The 15,096-nt window shown below is 38.1% G+C and overlaps 2 protein-coding genes and 1 pseudogene across 2 annotated transcripts; 2 read left to right on the top strand and 1 right to left on the bottom strand.

The window, feature by feature from the left end:
* The first annotated feature begins 499 nt into the window (after window positions 1–499).
* Window positions 500–4,869, top strand: LOC103337613 (WRKY transcription factor). Its single transcript, XM_008240781.2, has 3 exons — window positions 500–703; window positions 1,952–2,011; window positions 2,209–4,869. Exon 3 carries the CDS (start codon window positions 2,477–2,479, stop codon window positions 4,487–4,489), a length of 2,013 nt encoding a protein of 670 aa, XP_008239003.2. The 5' UTR covers window positions 500–703; window positions 1,952–2,011; window positions 2,209–2,476; the 3' UTR covers window positions 4,490–4,869.
* A 575-nt stretch (window positions 4,870–5,444) lies between these two features.
* LOC103337614 (aluminum-activated malate transporter 9-like) lies at window positions 5,445–9,485 on the bottom strand. The gene is made up of 6 exons (XM_008240782.3): window positions 8,956–9,485; window positions 8,406–8,546; window positions 8,028–8,303; window positions 7,637–7,776; window positions 7,378–7,524; window positions 5,445–6,295 (listed from the first exon to the last, which is right to left on the bottom strand). Exons 1-6 carry the CDS (start codon window positions 9,266–9,268, stop codon window positions 5,681–5,683), a joined length of 1,632 nt encoding a protein of 543 aa, XP_008239004.2. The 5' UTR covers window positions 9,269–9,485; the 3' UTR covers window positions 5,445–5,680.
* A 4,922-nt stretch (window positions 9,486–14,407) lies between these two features.
* LOC148915220 (uncharacterized) lies at window positions 14,408–15,080 on the top strand (annotated as a pseudogene).
* The last annotated feature ends 16 nt before the right edge of the window (window positions 15,081–15,096 follow it).

Raw genomic sequence — 15,096 nt, 5'->3', positions numbered from 1 at the left:
ACGTGGCAACGTGAGACGATAATCACAATCACAACTCATCTGACACTGTTACTATCCTTACGCCACATCATTTACTTAGTAGAACGATGTAGTAATGGCAATGCCAACTCACCTAGCTCGTTATTGTCCTTATGCCACATCAACATGTTACGTAATTGATCAAAAATGCACACAACATTATCTAATTTTCGTCCCAAAAAAAGGGGTATGTATAGAGTCAATACGGACAGTAAGAATGGAAATTTTTTTTACAGCAAAAATATAAGTGGAAACTTAGAAAGAAAAAAAAAAGGAAGAAAAGAAAAATATAAATGGAAACTTTGAAGAAAAAAAGGAAGAAAATAAAAATATAAATGGAAACTTGGAAGAAAAAAGGAAGAAAAAAACCGATGAGGAAACTAGTATGTAAAAAATGGCAACCGTTGATTACCATGATTGTGTCTCTGACAAGTAACCCTGGTTATCGATTCACAACCCACAGTCTGTTTTTCCACGTGCCTCACTCCTTTTCTTAATAACACGCGCACCCTCCACCTCTTGCTTCGTCATTTCCGCATCTCTCTCTCTCTCTCTCTTCTATCTCTCTCTTTCTCGCCGACTCCTCCACTCTCCAGCGGGCGCCTCTCAAGCCCTAAAACCCTAACACCTTCTTCGCACCGCCAAACTCAAGCCAATCAAATCCACATCCAAATCCAAATCTGAGGTAATTTCTGCAGACTTTTTCGTTGCTAAATCTCAAATCGTGTTGTTACGGTGATGCTTCAACTCTGTTATTCAAGTTGTTCTCGGGTTTTTTGTTCCAATTTCTTGCAATTCAGCTTCGTTTGGATTGTTTTGGTGCCGAATGAATTGAAAGGATTTGAAGAACTTTGCTTTCATTTGATATCGGTTTTGTTCTTAATTTGTTTTCTTTATTTATTTTGAAGGAAGTTGATTTTGATATGTTAGATTAAGCAACTGTTTGGCTAAGTGAGTTGAAGTTTCTGGTTTCGAGAAAAGAAGTGTTATGAATTAACTTTCTTGTCAGCCAAACAGAGCATAGCATAGCTTGCGCTCTGTTGATTTACTTTCTCTTTTTCTTGAATTTTTTCTTTAAACACAGAATGAATTTACATGATTCTTCTAGATTTGTTATTGGTATGACATTTGTATAACAAATCTGTCGTCCAAATGAGATTTTTCTATATTTCCTCATGGTTTGCCTTTTCTTTTTCCTTTTTTCTGGAAGTTTTAATCGGTATTGTTCAATTTAGTTTTCAGTACTCTACCTTTCAATTTGTTTTCAGCTAATTCACTGGAAATTATGTTGAATTTTGTATGCACAATGTTCTTTAGATCTCTGTTATTTATTTCTTTTCGTGGTTTAGAATGAAATATATTATTCTCGGTGTTAATTCGATTAACTGAGTTACTGGTCGAACCCAGGTTGGTGCCAGTGTTCCCAACCGATACGATTTTAAGAGTCAATTCTTCTGGTGATTTGTCCTGTTTTGGCTCTTTTACTTGTTTCAGACTTCATGTGTTTGAATCTGATCTGGGAGTATTCACGTTGTTAGAAATTCAAACCCCATTTAATTTGCATACCCACATTTGAATATATCGGTTCCCATATCTTTTCTAATTGTTTTCCTTAAAAAAAAGGTTGGGAGTTTTAAAAGCCAATTCCTATAGTTTCTTTGTAAGGCCGGAAACTCCCAAAATGTCATTTATTGTATTTATTAGTCTGGCTGAGCAAATCTTTTTTGTTTTTGCATTAATTCATATTTTCTTGCCTGTATTTGAGCTGTCATGTGAGCATTAATTGTATTGATTTTTTTTTCCTTTTTAACATCCTCATTATAGTTGCTTGTCTGTCAACCAATTCTGCAAAAGTACTGTAGTTGTTCAGTCGTAACTGTCTATATTATTACTGCATGACTTCTTATGATTACCTGTTTTTGTTTCTTTGTAGATTTCCGGGGCGCTGGTTTCTTTCACTGCTTTACATGATCTTCCTTTCTTCTCATTTGAGGTAGATTGAACTGTTTTTCAAGGTTCTTCTTATTACTATCTGTTTTGTTTTTCCCTAGAGTTCTAATGCTTGAACATTTTCTCATACTTGGAACTGTAAATAACTTTTTTCCAATTAGTGGTTTTGTCATCTGTGAAATTTTGGTTACATGGGCTTGATAATTCTTAACTCTAATACTCTGATTTGTTTTGGAGCAGGATGATTGATTGCCATAATGATGCTATAAAGACAAGTCTTCTAAGATTCATCTACTGCTGCAGCTGATTAGTGAAAGTTTGGTTTAAATTTCCTTTTAGGAAATGGATCGGCGTGATACATCAGGATTTGTTAGTGGGGGTGGGATGTACTCTTTTAGAGACATCTAAGTCTAATTTTGTAGATAAATTTAATTAGCCAGGAAGTTGGTAGACTGTTTTGTTTGAATTTGATTAGGTCTTTGTATATTATTCCAATTAGTCGTTACTTATGGACAATAGGTTGCAGAACTTGAGTTTTGCTGCTAATTTTTCTTCAAATGCCTTCAATATTGTGGGCAACTCAATGCAAGTTGGGGGAGCTGGAACTGAGTCTTGTGCAGATACTATCTTACGGCTCAATTCCCCTGGTTCTACAATGTCTTACATGTCAGGCTCTCAAGGAATCAAACGGAAGTGGAGTTCGATTGGAGGATCTTTGACGGAGCATGTTAGCTCTTCACTGTCTCTTGGGCTTGGCCGTTCAACTAGTTCCTCAGACAGCAAGGGGAGCTCAGCTACTGCTTGCACTACAATGTCCTCAGCCAAAGAAACAGATGAGGAGTCCTCGATGGATTTTGAATTGGACTTTGCATTACATCTTGGAAATGAAAAGGTACCCAGCCCAAAGAAACCTGCTAATTCAAAGCTGCGCGCACTGGAACTGCAGCCCAAGGTTGACTTGGAGTTAAGTCTCTCAACTGGGCTGTCTGAATCTGAAATCACTTGTGTCAATCCAAGTTTCACTTCGGCTCTTTCAGGCATGGAGATGGCATTGGTGGCTGGTGGGGCCCAAAATGCAGATGAAGGATCAACTCCATTCCATTGGAAGCGAGGGATTGCCATACAACCATTGCAGACTTCATTCAACCCAGGGGCGAGCTTCCTTTTCAAACAGGTTCCACAAAAGGTTGATTCCCCTGCTATTGTTCCGGAGCTCTCATCAAGCATATTAACCACACCAAATAGCTCAGTCAGCTGCAGTTCTGGGATGACACAGAAGCAACAGTCACAGCATCGCAGCTCAAATTCAAAGACGTGCCAGGTTGAGGGATGTGGAAAGGGTGCCAGAGGTGCTTCTGGCCGCTGCATATCTCATGGTGGTGGTAGAAGGTGTCAGAGATCTGGCTGCCATAAGGGTGCTGAGGGCCGAACAGTGTACTGCAAGGCCCATGGTGGTGGTCGGCGATGTGAATTCCTTGGGTGTACAAAAAGTGCAGAAGGTCGCACTGATTTTTGTATTGCCCATGGTGGTGGTCGGAGGTGTAGTCATGAAGGTTGCACTCGAGCTGCCAGAGGGAAATCAGGATTGTGTATCAGGCATGGTGGTGGCAAGAGATGTCAAAGGGAAAATTGCACAAAGAGTGCAGAAGGCCTCTCAGGCCTTTGCATCTCACATGGTGGTGGCCGTCGATGCCAAGCCATAGGATGCACAAAAGGGGCACAAGGGAGCACGATGTTCTGTAAGGCTCATGGTGGGGGGAAGCGATGCACTGCTCCAGGTTGCACCAAGGGAGCTGAAGGGAGCACGCCCTATTGCAAAGGCCATGGTGGGGGGAAAAGGTGTGCATTCCAAGGTGGTGGGCATTGTACAAAGAGTGTGCATGGTGGTACCAACTTCTGTGTGGCACATGGGGGTGGCAAGCGATGTGCCATGCCTGAGTGCACAAAGAGTGCAAGGGGACGAACTGACTACTGTGTCCGACATGGCGGGGGAAAGAGATGCAAGTCTGAAGGATGCGGTAAGAGTGCACAAGGCAGCACTGATTTCTGTAAGGCACATGGTGGAGGAAAGAGATGCTCATGGGGACATCCTGGATCAGTTTTTGGCGGCCAAGCTATTGGTCCTTGTAACTCATTTGCAAGGGGGAAGACAGGCCTCTGTGCACTGCATAGTGGTCTGGTTCAGGATAAGAGGGTTCATGGAGGTATTACTTTGGGACCTATGGTCCAAGACCCTAAACTTGGGAAGTCGGACAAGAAGAAAGAAGTAGCCACTGCAGATGACATGAATGTTGATGTGATGAATATTGGGAGCAGCATAAGGACTTCAGCAACCGGAACTTGTTCTGACATGAAACAAGCTGGTCAATCTTCAGCCCCAGTCCTCATTCCAGAAGGCAGGGTGCATGGGGGAAGTCTGATGGCTCTGCTGGCAGGCGGTTCAGACTCCAATGCAAACAGCAGGAGGAGTAATTCATCTGGGCCAAAGAAATCCTACATGATGCCTCAGAACTGGATGTGAGGCTATTTCTCACCCTTGTTATTTGATTCGGTCTCGGTGATTGGCAGAGTTTCTCAGCAGGTCAGCATGTCTGTGTCCTTCGTTTCTTAGTTTGTTGTCTATTAGTGGCTTTGATATATGTAGAAGAAGAAGTTCTCATTCATTGGTTCTAATGGAGAGAACCCATAAGTGCTTAAAAGACCTTAGTGTAACAGTTTGGGGTATATCAAGGTAGGGCAGTGGTTAGTTAGCAATTTGAGTTTGGTCTTTGGTGTTCTTTCCTGTAAATATTTTATAAGTGTCTGTCCAGCAGTTTGTTGTGAATACAGGTTATACTGCCTGTAGGGTCAGTCAGTTTGTCAGACGATGTGGTGCAATAAAAGCCTTTTACTGAGATCATATATCCTTTTGCACTGTTTGGGTTGCTTATTTGACTTGCAATTTAGTTACCAATTTTGAGGATGAATTCTGTGCTTATTCTTCTTGTTAAATGCTTATTTAGAGTTAATTTAGAGTTGTTTTAGGCTGATGAAAGTATTCCGATCTCTGAGCATGAAAAGCTTTTTGAGCTTAAAAAACTTTACAGCCATTAATATTGGGTACAAAGTATGTCATGACTCGTGACACTGCAATATGAGCCATAATAAATGTAGAATTGGATGGGCAGGGGGCTTGTAGTTCAAGTGGTTTAGAACCCTTGCACCCAAGGTTTTGTGTTCAAATCCCCCCTCCCCAATATCGCTTGTGTGAAAAGAAAAAAAGTTGTAGAATTGAATGGTTATATTTGTCATGAGACTGCTCAATTTGAAAGGATACCCACCACCCTTGATCGCTTTTAATATGAGGCTGCTCCTAAATCCTGATATAAGATTGGTAAAATTATGTTTTCAATCTTTTGCAAATGCATTGACCCTTTCGTTGCCATATGCTGGTGCTGTTGAAAATCACAAGTGGTAGTAACTATGAAAAGTACAAAGAAATCCAACAAAACCTGTTAAAGAAGTATATTTACAAATAATCCTTTGGACCGTCTGCCCTCATTTGCACCCAAAAAAACTTTCATAGCCCTTTAAACAAGTCCAAAATCTCGAACTTGTTTTGGGACTTTCCTTTTTCTTGAAACTGTAGCATGTTTTTACATGATTATTTTCATATAAGATCTTGTACAAGTAGTGGACATTTTCTCGTGTACAAGTGCTCTCGCATGCCGTGTCAGAACTTGGCCAGTTTAGAAAGCTCATCAACTGCCTCAACCAAGTGATCAAGCCTAGCCACAAACTCTATCAGCAAGGAAGTGAAGGTGGCCAGTGACAATGCTGCAGTGCTTTCCAATGCCTTCATCCTAGGCAGGAAGTCCCCTGCAGAACCCTCCTCTTCAAAAGCGTCAACCTGTAGTGGCGGCCACGAATAATGCAGCCTCCTCGACTGCTTCCTCATCAGCTCATGGTAATTAGATTCCGTCTGCTGCGGTATGCTTGGGTTCAGCTGCTGGCTCAAGTTCGTTTCGAGGCTGTTGCCGCTGTCGAGATCAGCCAGTTGGTTCGGGAGGTCGGAGAAGGTGTTTGTTAAGGTCTGAGAGAGCCTGGGGAGTGGCTTGGAGGAGTTGGTGGTGTCTGGGGGTTCACAAGTGGATGTGAGGAGATAAGAGTGTACGTCTATGGCACGCTGGAGCCGCTCTGTGGAGCTGTGAACCTTCTTGAGCAGAGAGTTTCTGACGCTCCTTTTCATGCTGCTTATGTCCTGCCCCAAACTCCTTACCAGCTCTGCAGCCTGGCTTGTGGCCTCCCGGATCTCCGACTGGAACGTAATCCGGAGGTTGTACGGTGCCTAAACACCAAACCAGTAAAAGATTGATACAAACTAATTGTAATTCTGATGGGATGTTATGTATTATGGAAGAACAAATAGAGATAAAAAAAGAAGAAAAAAAATTTAGAAAAGGGTTTCTTTTTCTTCAGTTTGTATTCTCATAACATCATGTTTTGGTCTGAAGAAATTCACTTACGAAGCAGGTCATAGGAATCTCTTATATGCTCGAGAACTATAATTAATAATTAATATTCTGGTTCCATTCTTAATTCCTGGTCCCTCAACATTGGACACCAACAAGAGAATAAACACATCGTATAACTTGCATAATTTTTATTCCCAGCTCAATTCATTCTTTCCAAATATTCGCCAGCTCCGAAAAATACCGACCGCTGACAAAAGTTCTAATTTGTAGATTCCTGAAAAAAATTTGTTTTTGTTTTTATTATTATACCATTTCTCGCTAGGCTATGTCGATAATTTCAATTTATTCCTCAAACTTTTTTCTAGCTAATTTCCTTTATGAATTATATAAAACTGGTCAATCTACCCCAGTGTCATATTTCTAGCAACTCTATCTAAGATGCCGTCAAATAAAATAATTTATTCAACATCTTTTTAAGTGTCTCTTAGTCATTTCACGCCATATTCTGTACAAAAAAAACCTTAATTGTCATAAAAAATGAGTCAAGTGCTTAACATGTGACTTTCCCAAATGACATTTAAAGTCACTTTTTCTTGAAGAAAATAGCGTGAAATGACCAAGCTGCCATCAAAAGTCACTTACATATTTGACGGCATCTTGGATGAAATTACTAGGAATATGATGGTGGGGGTAGATTAACTAGTTTTGTATAATTAGGGCTAAAATTTGGCTGGAAAAAAAGAAAAGAAAAGAATATAGGGGGGTTGTTGTGGTATATTGATCAATGTAGTTAACGATTGAAAACACATATTACCCTCTTTTTCCAACCGTTGGAATTGGAAAGGGGTTTTTGATTCCCATTTGGTTATGCTTTATATGTAGACCTTTAGAAAAATAAGATCCAAAGGCTTCAAGTATACACATGGGGAGCGAGAGAGCAGGAGAGAATATATACCTGAATCTCAGAGTGCAAAACACCATGAAGAGCCATAACCTCATAAGCACAATATCTTAAAACAGCTGCCACCTTGACATATTCTGACCAGGGATAGAAGAAGTGCCTGAATCTGCCGTGAGGTGGCTCCCACTTTGCCGAGACAGCCTTGTGTTTAAAATATGCAAAAACAGGATTAGTTTTGCAGGGCATGGGGCTAATGATGGCTTAGAGGTTTTAAATCTTAATTATGGACAAAGTTAAAGAAGAAAATCAGTACCAAAGCCTCCAGTTTTGCTGATGAGTTCAATGTGCTTCGGCATTTCCTATAAGCAGGCTCATCTGGAAACTCATCCATGACAGTTTTGGAGAATTCAGGGTGCTCTGACCCATCATCTTCTAAATATTTCCCAACACATTCTGAAAATTATTTCGAGATATATTAGAACTCTAGTATTGGTTCAATCATCGATTGACACGTAAAATTTGAAGTATTAAAATTCAAGAGGATCATATTTTCTTTCATGTTAACTAATTGATCACGTTATGTGACAGACATAGTCTACTTATTACATCAATTATTATGATCAGTCGGTAATTGACATAATTAGATAGTGTGATCTCTTTAGCATTATTCATATGCGACCTACTACTAGATATTGTGAACTTACCTTCAAGTGAGGCAGCCACTGAGTCAAAGCTGTTGACTAGCTCCTTATGCAACTGCTCACCAGCCCAAATAGGGCAAACAAGTACATTCACCAAGACTGCTACAAACCCTCCGATGGCGATGGAGTAGAGTCGATCCATGGCAGTCCTCATCGGATTTCCCATCGATATTCGGTACCCGGAAACCACAATCAAACAATAGGTGAAAAGTACGACCCTCAAACCGTACTCATATGGCACAAGTGATGGCCACAGTTTCATGAACGATGTCATTGTTCCTGCGCAAATGAATCATGTCCAACAAGAATTGAAGTGTCTGATAATTTGATCTCGTTATATGTGGCTTTTGTGATCATTTGGGAAATTTATGCGTGGCTTACCAATTATGAAGATGCTAATGCCGATGATGATGGGTTCAGCTACATGGCCAGAGCTTAGGGCTATTTGAGCAACACCAATGGCCAATATTCCAGCAAGCAAACTCCCAAGAGCTCGGTTGAAGCCTCTGTTAAATGTTGCACCTAGAAATAGAATTTACAGCTTCATACAATATATATATATATATATATAGCTTATATATAAATCGGTGTGAACAACATAAATAAATCATACACAAATCTATCTATCTATTTGATTGAAGTGAAAAGATTGTCTAGTACCGGGTACTAATCGACATAACGTGATATTGTAGATATTCAATGCATATATTGTACATACTAAGTTCATATTTGGCCAATATTACCTTATATCAACCAAGTAGATGGTATATCCTAGGTATTTGGTGTATTGTAGATTGGTACCAAGTACCAGCCAACCACAACCCATGCCGAATACGAGATTAATGTTAGATCTTCATGCGAGGGATGAACTAACATGAATTTTATGATATGTGTGCATGCATGGAGAAATTGTATGTGCATGTTTACATACCAACTGTATATTCGAACATGATGGCAACAGTGAGAATGGACCAAATGATATTGGTGCCAAAAACGTCATAAGGTGCTCGGAAGAGTATAAGCAAAGACACAAGAAGCACAGCCAGCCCTACTTTCAAAGAGAACTTCACTCTGTTGCTATCTTCTTTGGCAAATTCCGAAACTTTCAACACCCAAGCCTTAAAGGAGAAGCCTCCTCCTCCATTGCTGGATTTCTTGCCAGCTTGGTCAAGCTGTTTGACTTTGGCCACGGAAGAAGGGATGTTGATGCTAATCTCAATATTACTACCCTTTTTTCCATTCATTCTCCAATGCAACAATATAGCCTTCCCCTACTCTGATTTAAGGTGCTCTTACTCTAAGAGCCCCGTATTGTCAAATTAAGTGCTTATAAGAAAAGTGCTTTGCCAAAAACTGGTCAGTGAATTGAAGCAGGGGAGACAAGGGAAACAAGGACGAGAGATCTTAAACTATAGTTGGGGTGTGATCAGAAGAGGAGAGTAGGTTTTAAAGAGGAAGGTGGTAGCTGTGTTTATTGACAAGTAGTAGAAAAAAGTACGTCATGTCAGGATGTCATGTATAGATGGGAAGAATACAATACGACAATAATAGAAGAAAAACTTATCATAGAAAGATGCTTAATATCAATAATGCTGCATGCATGGATAGAGAATTAGAATCTGAAATGCAGTTTTCAATCGCCAGACACGTTTTCCTTTTCAAAATATCGATCATCATCGTCGTATAATTAAAGTGATAATTACAGTAAATATCATTCCTAATTATCATTTAAGGATATATATATTAACTATTTGTATCATATTTAGCGAAGAGATGACTACAATGTTGATCTCGCTTTTTAATCAAGTGAATCATGTTAGACAAACACATACAAGGCCTTAGATTACAAGAAATAATTAAAATTGTGAGAATAGGGTTTGGACCCTGGTACCTTTTGAAACTAGAGTTCTCGTACGATGTTAGATGAGCACTATGCCCTAAAAAAGCTTAACATATCCTAGCGATTTGAATTTAAAAATAAAAGTCATCAACAAAGGTTGTACGGTACACCTACAAAAAGAGTTAGGATTAAGATAAACCATGAAAAAAACCAATGTATTATATGCATGTGGCTTTTGGTTCAAGTGATAAGGATCATACGGGCAGAAGGGGACTGGACTTTTGATTCACATGAATAAAATTCCAAGCCTTAATTAAGGAGCTGCTCAAAAATTTACCAAGAAAGGGTAAAGAGGTGAAGCAAGAGGAATATTTATCGAACCCAGAACTCAGAAGCTAGATCTCCTTTCACAAGGAAGCCTCTTTGCTCTTTCTTGGTGCGTAGGAATATGACCTATGAATAAGACTGCTATTCCTCATGATCAAAATCTTGATCAACGATTGCTTGTGTTCTGGTATATGCGCAACTTGTCAAAATAATTACATGGAAGAATTTTCTCCATCCTTCATCCTTTCAGACCTCAGCATTCTCTGCTCATGCACTGCTTATCCTCTTTCTATCCCTTTGCCTCAATGACTTAAGCATAAACATGTTCTTTCTTTCCTCTTTAACACAAATCCATATAGTACCTACTTACCTACCTATATATATACATATATCATCATTTTATATGCCTAATTTATTCTTGAACTTTGACATAGAAATATATGCCATGGCCCATGCATGGTAACATATTCGAGGAATAAAGTGACGTACGTGATAAATTAATTAATTCATGAGCATTAACATGAGAGAAGTGATTGAGGCAGATAATGGAGATGGGAAAAATGTGTGACCAAATCTAGCTCTAATTGAGGGGTCAGAATGTGGCTAAACATGCACATCGAATATTTTATTCTGTGTGTGTATGTCGCGTTGCCTTTGCCTTCAATCTTGTCCTTGAGAATACTATCCCACAGTGGACAAGTATATATAACGGTATACAACGTCGCGAGACTTCTTATGCATTACTAATAAGTTTTGAGGTTGGATTAAATTATAGAGATTTTTGTAGAAATGTCATTTGAATTTAAACCTCGGTTTTAATTTGTCACCTTAAAGAAAAGTTTAAGAGAAATGTCACCTTAATTTTTTTAAATTTATTATTTGTCATTTAATTTTAACACCATTTAATTTTTCATTCATTTTCAAGAGTATTTTAGTCTTTTCGTTAAATTTTATGTTAAAATAATTTAAAACTATTTAAATATTGATTTAAAAAATAACTATTTGAATACAATTTAAAATAGATAAATAAGAGTTAACTTAATAAATAAATAATTTTTTTTAAAAAACCTAAAACTAAAAAATCAAAAAAATGAAAGACACCACCTCCAATCCCAACAGCCAGCCACCATTGTTCTCTCTTCTCTTTCTCCCCGACAACCCACCACCCCAACTCCGATCCACCTCACCCTTAATATATATCTCTCTCCTTCTCAAAAGAACAACTCCTAACCCCCACCATCCTTAGCCATTTACCCCATTCCAGCCAGTTGCTCACCTAGATTTTCCAACCCATCTCCACCCCAATCTCTGCCCATCCGATCGTCGCCCCACTCTCCTCTCTCCATCTCTCCACCTTTGTTCTCCTTCCCACCTCTCCGCTGGGTCCTTCCCTCCCCGACAACCCCCATCCCTTTTTTTAAGTTTTTTTTTTTCCCTTCTCTAATGTTTTATTTTATTTTATTTTGGTCTGAGCCTTTCTCTAATGTTATGATTTACTTTAATGAATTTTTAATATTGTTAGATTAATTCAGTTTTTTAATTAATTTAAAAAAGTTTATAGGTTTCCAAAAAACAAAAAAAAAAGTTTATTATGGGTATTTAACATCAAATTTAACGAAATGAACAATATTGGCTAATGATCCTAAACACAATGACCGAATTGGCCAAATTGAAAACGCAGGTTTAAATTGGCCAATATGTTAAAACACAAAGACCATTTTTACATTTAAGTTTTTTTTATATTAATAAAGAATTTTTGATTTTTAAAATACCCTTAAAAATGGAAAGACTAAAATACCCTTAAAAATTGATGAAAAATTGGATGGTATTAAAGTCAGATGATAAATCATGGTTTTTGAAAAATTAAAGTGTCATTTTTCTTTTAAAAAAATTTAAGATGATAAATTAAAATTGATATATAAATTCATATGACATTTCTACAAAATTTAATTCTATAAAATCTACAAATAACACATCATATTTCTGAACTTTTATTTATATCCACATGTTATCTTTCCTTGCCAGCTTAATGAGTTGGCCAGGGTAGTTTTCATACAATTTATAATGAAAGCACAACCAACACGTGGTGGAATTGGATCCCATGTGCAGGAGGGGTTGTGGGAATGCAAATGGACCACCTCCCACCCCACCAAGCAAAAATACAAGGTCGTTATTCAAAGGCATGCAGAAGCTACTTCAAATAATTCATTTTTTTCTAAACGCATGCACCAGATGGCCAACTTTGTGGAAATATACAATGCCATCATTTTCATTCTCCAGGTTCTGATTTTGGTTTGTGAATTGTGAGAGATGATTTTAACATGGGTAAATAAAGCAAGCAAAGATCACTCCTTGGAGAGTGTGTGTACGGTGTACCATTCCCACTGTCCTCACAATATTTACGATCACCTGTGTTAGCACTGGGGGACCCAATACATGCCTAATGTGGGCAGCTGCCACAGGTGGTTTCTTCACCCATCTAGCCAATAAAAATTAGACATTAAGCTAATATTTTGCATGCAAAATCCTCAGCACTCTAAATTAGTAAAGCTTTCAAGGTTTTAGCCCAAAATCTCTTCTATATTGAAAATATCAAGGCCCAAGACTTAATAACATATGGTCCAATATATAAAGCCTTAGATTTTGGCCCAAAATCATATATTAAAAATTTATTGAAATAGATTATGTGTTATAATATATAGGGAGCTTTAGTTTTAAAGCATAATATAGTTTATTAATTTAGTAGAAAGAAATACAATTTAGTCTAATTAGCAAAAGGCAAAAAACCAAAATGTAACAAAAATACCATTACAAAATATGAAAATTACAACATATGCCATTTTCAGTATTTAGTTTTAAACCAAAACTGAAAAACGACATCAAACCAAAACTGAACCAAAACGACATCAACCGAAACCAAAATTGAATCACAACCCATTCGCGCGACGTTTCAACTTCACCTCTAGAAACCTCTTCAACTTCACCTCCAGAAACCTCCAGACCACCAACGATCATCGAAGACCACCAACCCATTCGTGCAACCATCATCGAAGACCACCAACGATCGAAGCCGATTCTTCATTCTCTCTTTCAGCAGTTCCAACCTATTCCCCAAAATCTGAAATGGCGACCAATGACGAGCGACAACCGAGCGATGACCAGAACGACGACGATTGAAGGGTTTAGCACTCTCTTGGGGAAAAAATTGTAAGAAAATGACCCCTAACACAAATTTGCCTTCGATTTTAGGGTTCTGAAATTTTACTTACTGTTCATTCTTCATTCTGCAATGTAGTTTAGGTTTTGGGTTTAGTTTTGGTTTGAAAACCTCTAAAAACCGAAAAATCACAAAAGAAAGAAAAAGAGCATCAAAACTGTTTTCTGATGAAGAAAACAGAAACTGCATTGTAGTTTCTGCTAAATTATTTATACTTCTTTCCATTTCACGTCATGTTGTTCTGTAGTTTCTGTTATGTTTTGTAGTTCTTGTTTTGGCTATGCTGATCTTTCAATTTCATGTCAAGTTGATGCATATTTTCTGGTATATTCTGTTTTTTGCATTGCAGTGAAAGACAAATCAGCATTGAACCACAAACCGCATTGCGTTTCTGTGCTTCTTGAATGTTGCTCATTTCACGCCATGTTGTTCTTGTAGTTTCTGTTATGTTTTGTAGTTCTTGTTTTGGCTATGCTGATCTTTCAATTTCATGTCAAGTTGATGCATATTTTCTAGGTATATTCTGTTTTTTGCATTTTAGTGAAAGACAAACTGCATTGCAGTGAACCACAAACTGCATTGCGTTTCTGTGCTTCTTGAATGTTGCTCATTTCACGTCATGTTGTTCTGTAGTTTCTGTTATGTTTTGTAGTTCTTGTTTTGGCTATGCTGATCTTTCAATTTCATGTCAAGTTGATGCATATTTTCTGGTATATTCTGTTTTTTGCATTTTAGTGAAAGACAAACTGCATTGCAGTGAACCACAAACTGCATTGCAGTTTCTGTGCTTCTTGAATGTTGCTCATTTCACGCCATGTTGTTCTGTAGTTTCTGTTATGTTTTGTAGTTCTTGTTTTGACTATGCTGATCTTTCAATTTCATGTCAAGTTGATGCATATTTTCTGGTATATTCTGTTTTTTGCATTTTAGTGAAAGACAAACTGCATTGCAGTGAACCACAAACTGCATTGCAGTTTCTGTTTGCTTGTAGTTTATCTCTACTTGTCCTAATAGTATTTTCATCCCTTCTTGTTGCAGATCACAAATGGCACAAGAAATGTCACCACAAAAGGAGGAAGCTCAAAACCAACCAAAGCGAAGATTCAAAATGATGGCTCAAAAGAGTAAACCAAAGTCCAAAGCCAAAGCCAAACTATGATCGGAAAGCAAAGCACCCAGACTATGTCCAATTTCGGTGCAATTGCAACGCTTTCAACAGCATCATTACGGATGTAAAAGACAAGCTCAACGAAAGGCAGAAGAAGCTTCTCAAGAAAACCCCATTTTGGAACTTGATTGAGCTGTTTTACAACTAGAGAATTGACATGAATAACATGAATAAGTCAGACCTTGACTTAGTACAGCTGCTCAAGAAATTTGATCCGGATACAAAGTCCTTCAAATTTGGCACCGAAGCATTCAAGATCACAGGCAATGCAGTGACTCATATTCTAGGACTGCCAAATGAAGGAAAATCAGTCAAACTTGTCAATGATAAGTACACTTCTACCTTCAGAATAAGGCACTTTGGAGAAAAGGGAAAACCATCAAAAAATCAGGTAGAAGCAGAATTACTAAATACAATTTCCTTGGCAAACCAACCAAAGAAAGAAAAGGCCAAGGCAGAGCAAAAGAAGAAAACGAACAAAGGAAAAGAAAAGAAAGAAGCTGAAGAAGAAGAAGAAGAA

Source organism: Prunus mume, linkage group LG7, assembly GCF_029339155.1.
Source record: "Prunus mume cultivar Tortuosa linkage group LG7, ASM2933915v1, whole genome shotgun sequence".
In the NCBI taxonomy this organism is placed as follows: Eukaryota; Viridiplantae; Streptophyta; class Magnoliopsida; order Rosales; family Rosaceae; genus Prunus; species Prunus mume.
Note: the sequence above shows the minus strand (reverse complement) of the source record. Positions and strands in the feature narration are given on the sequence as shown.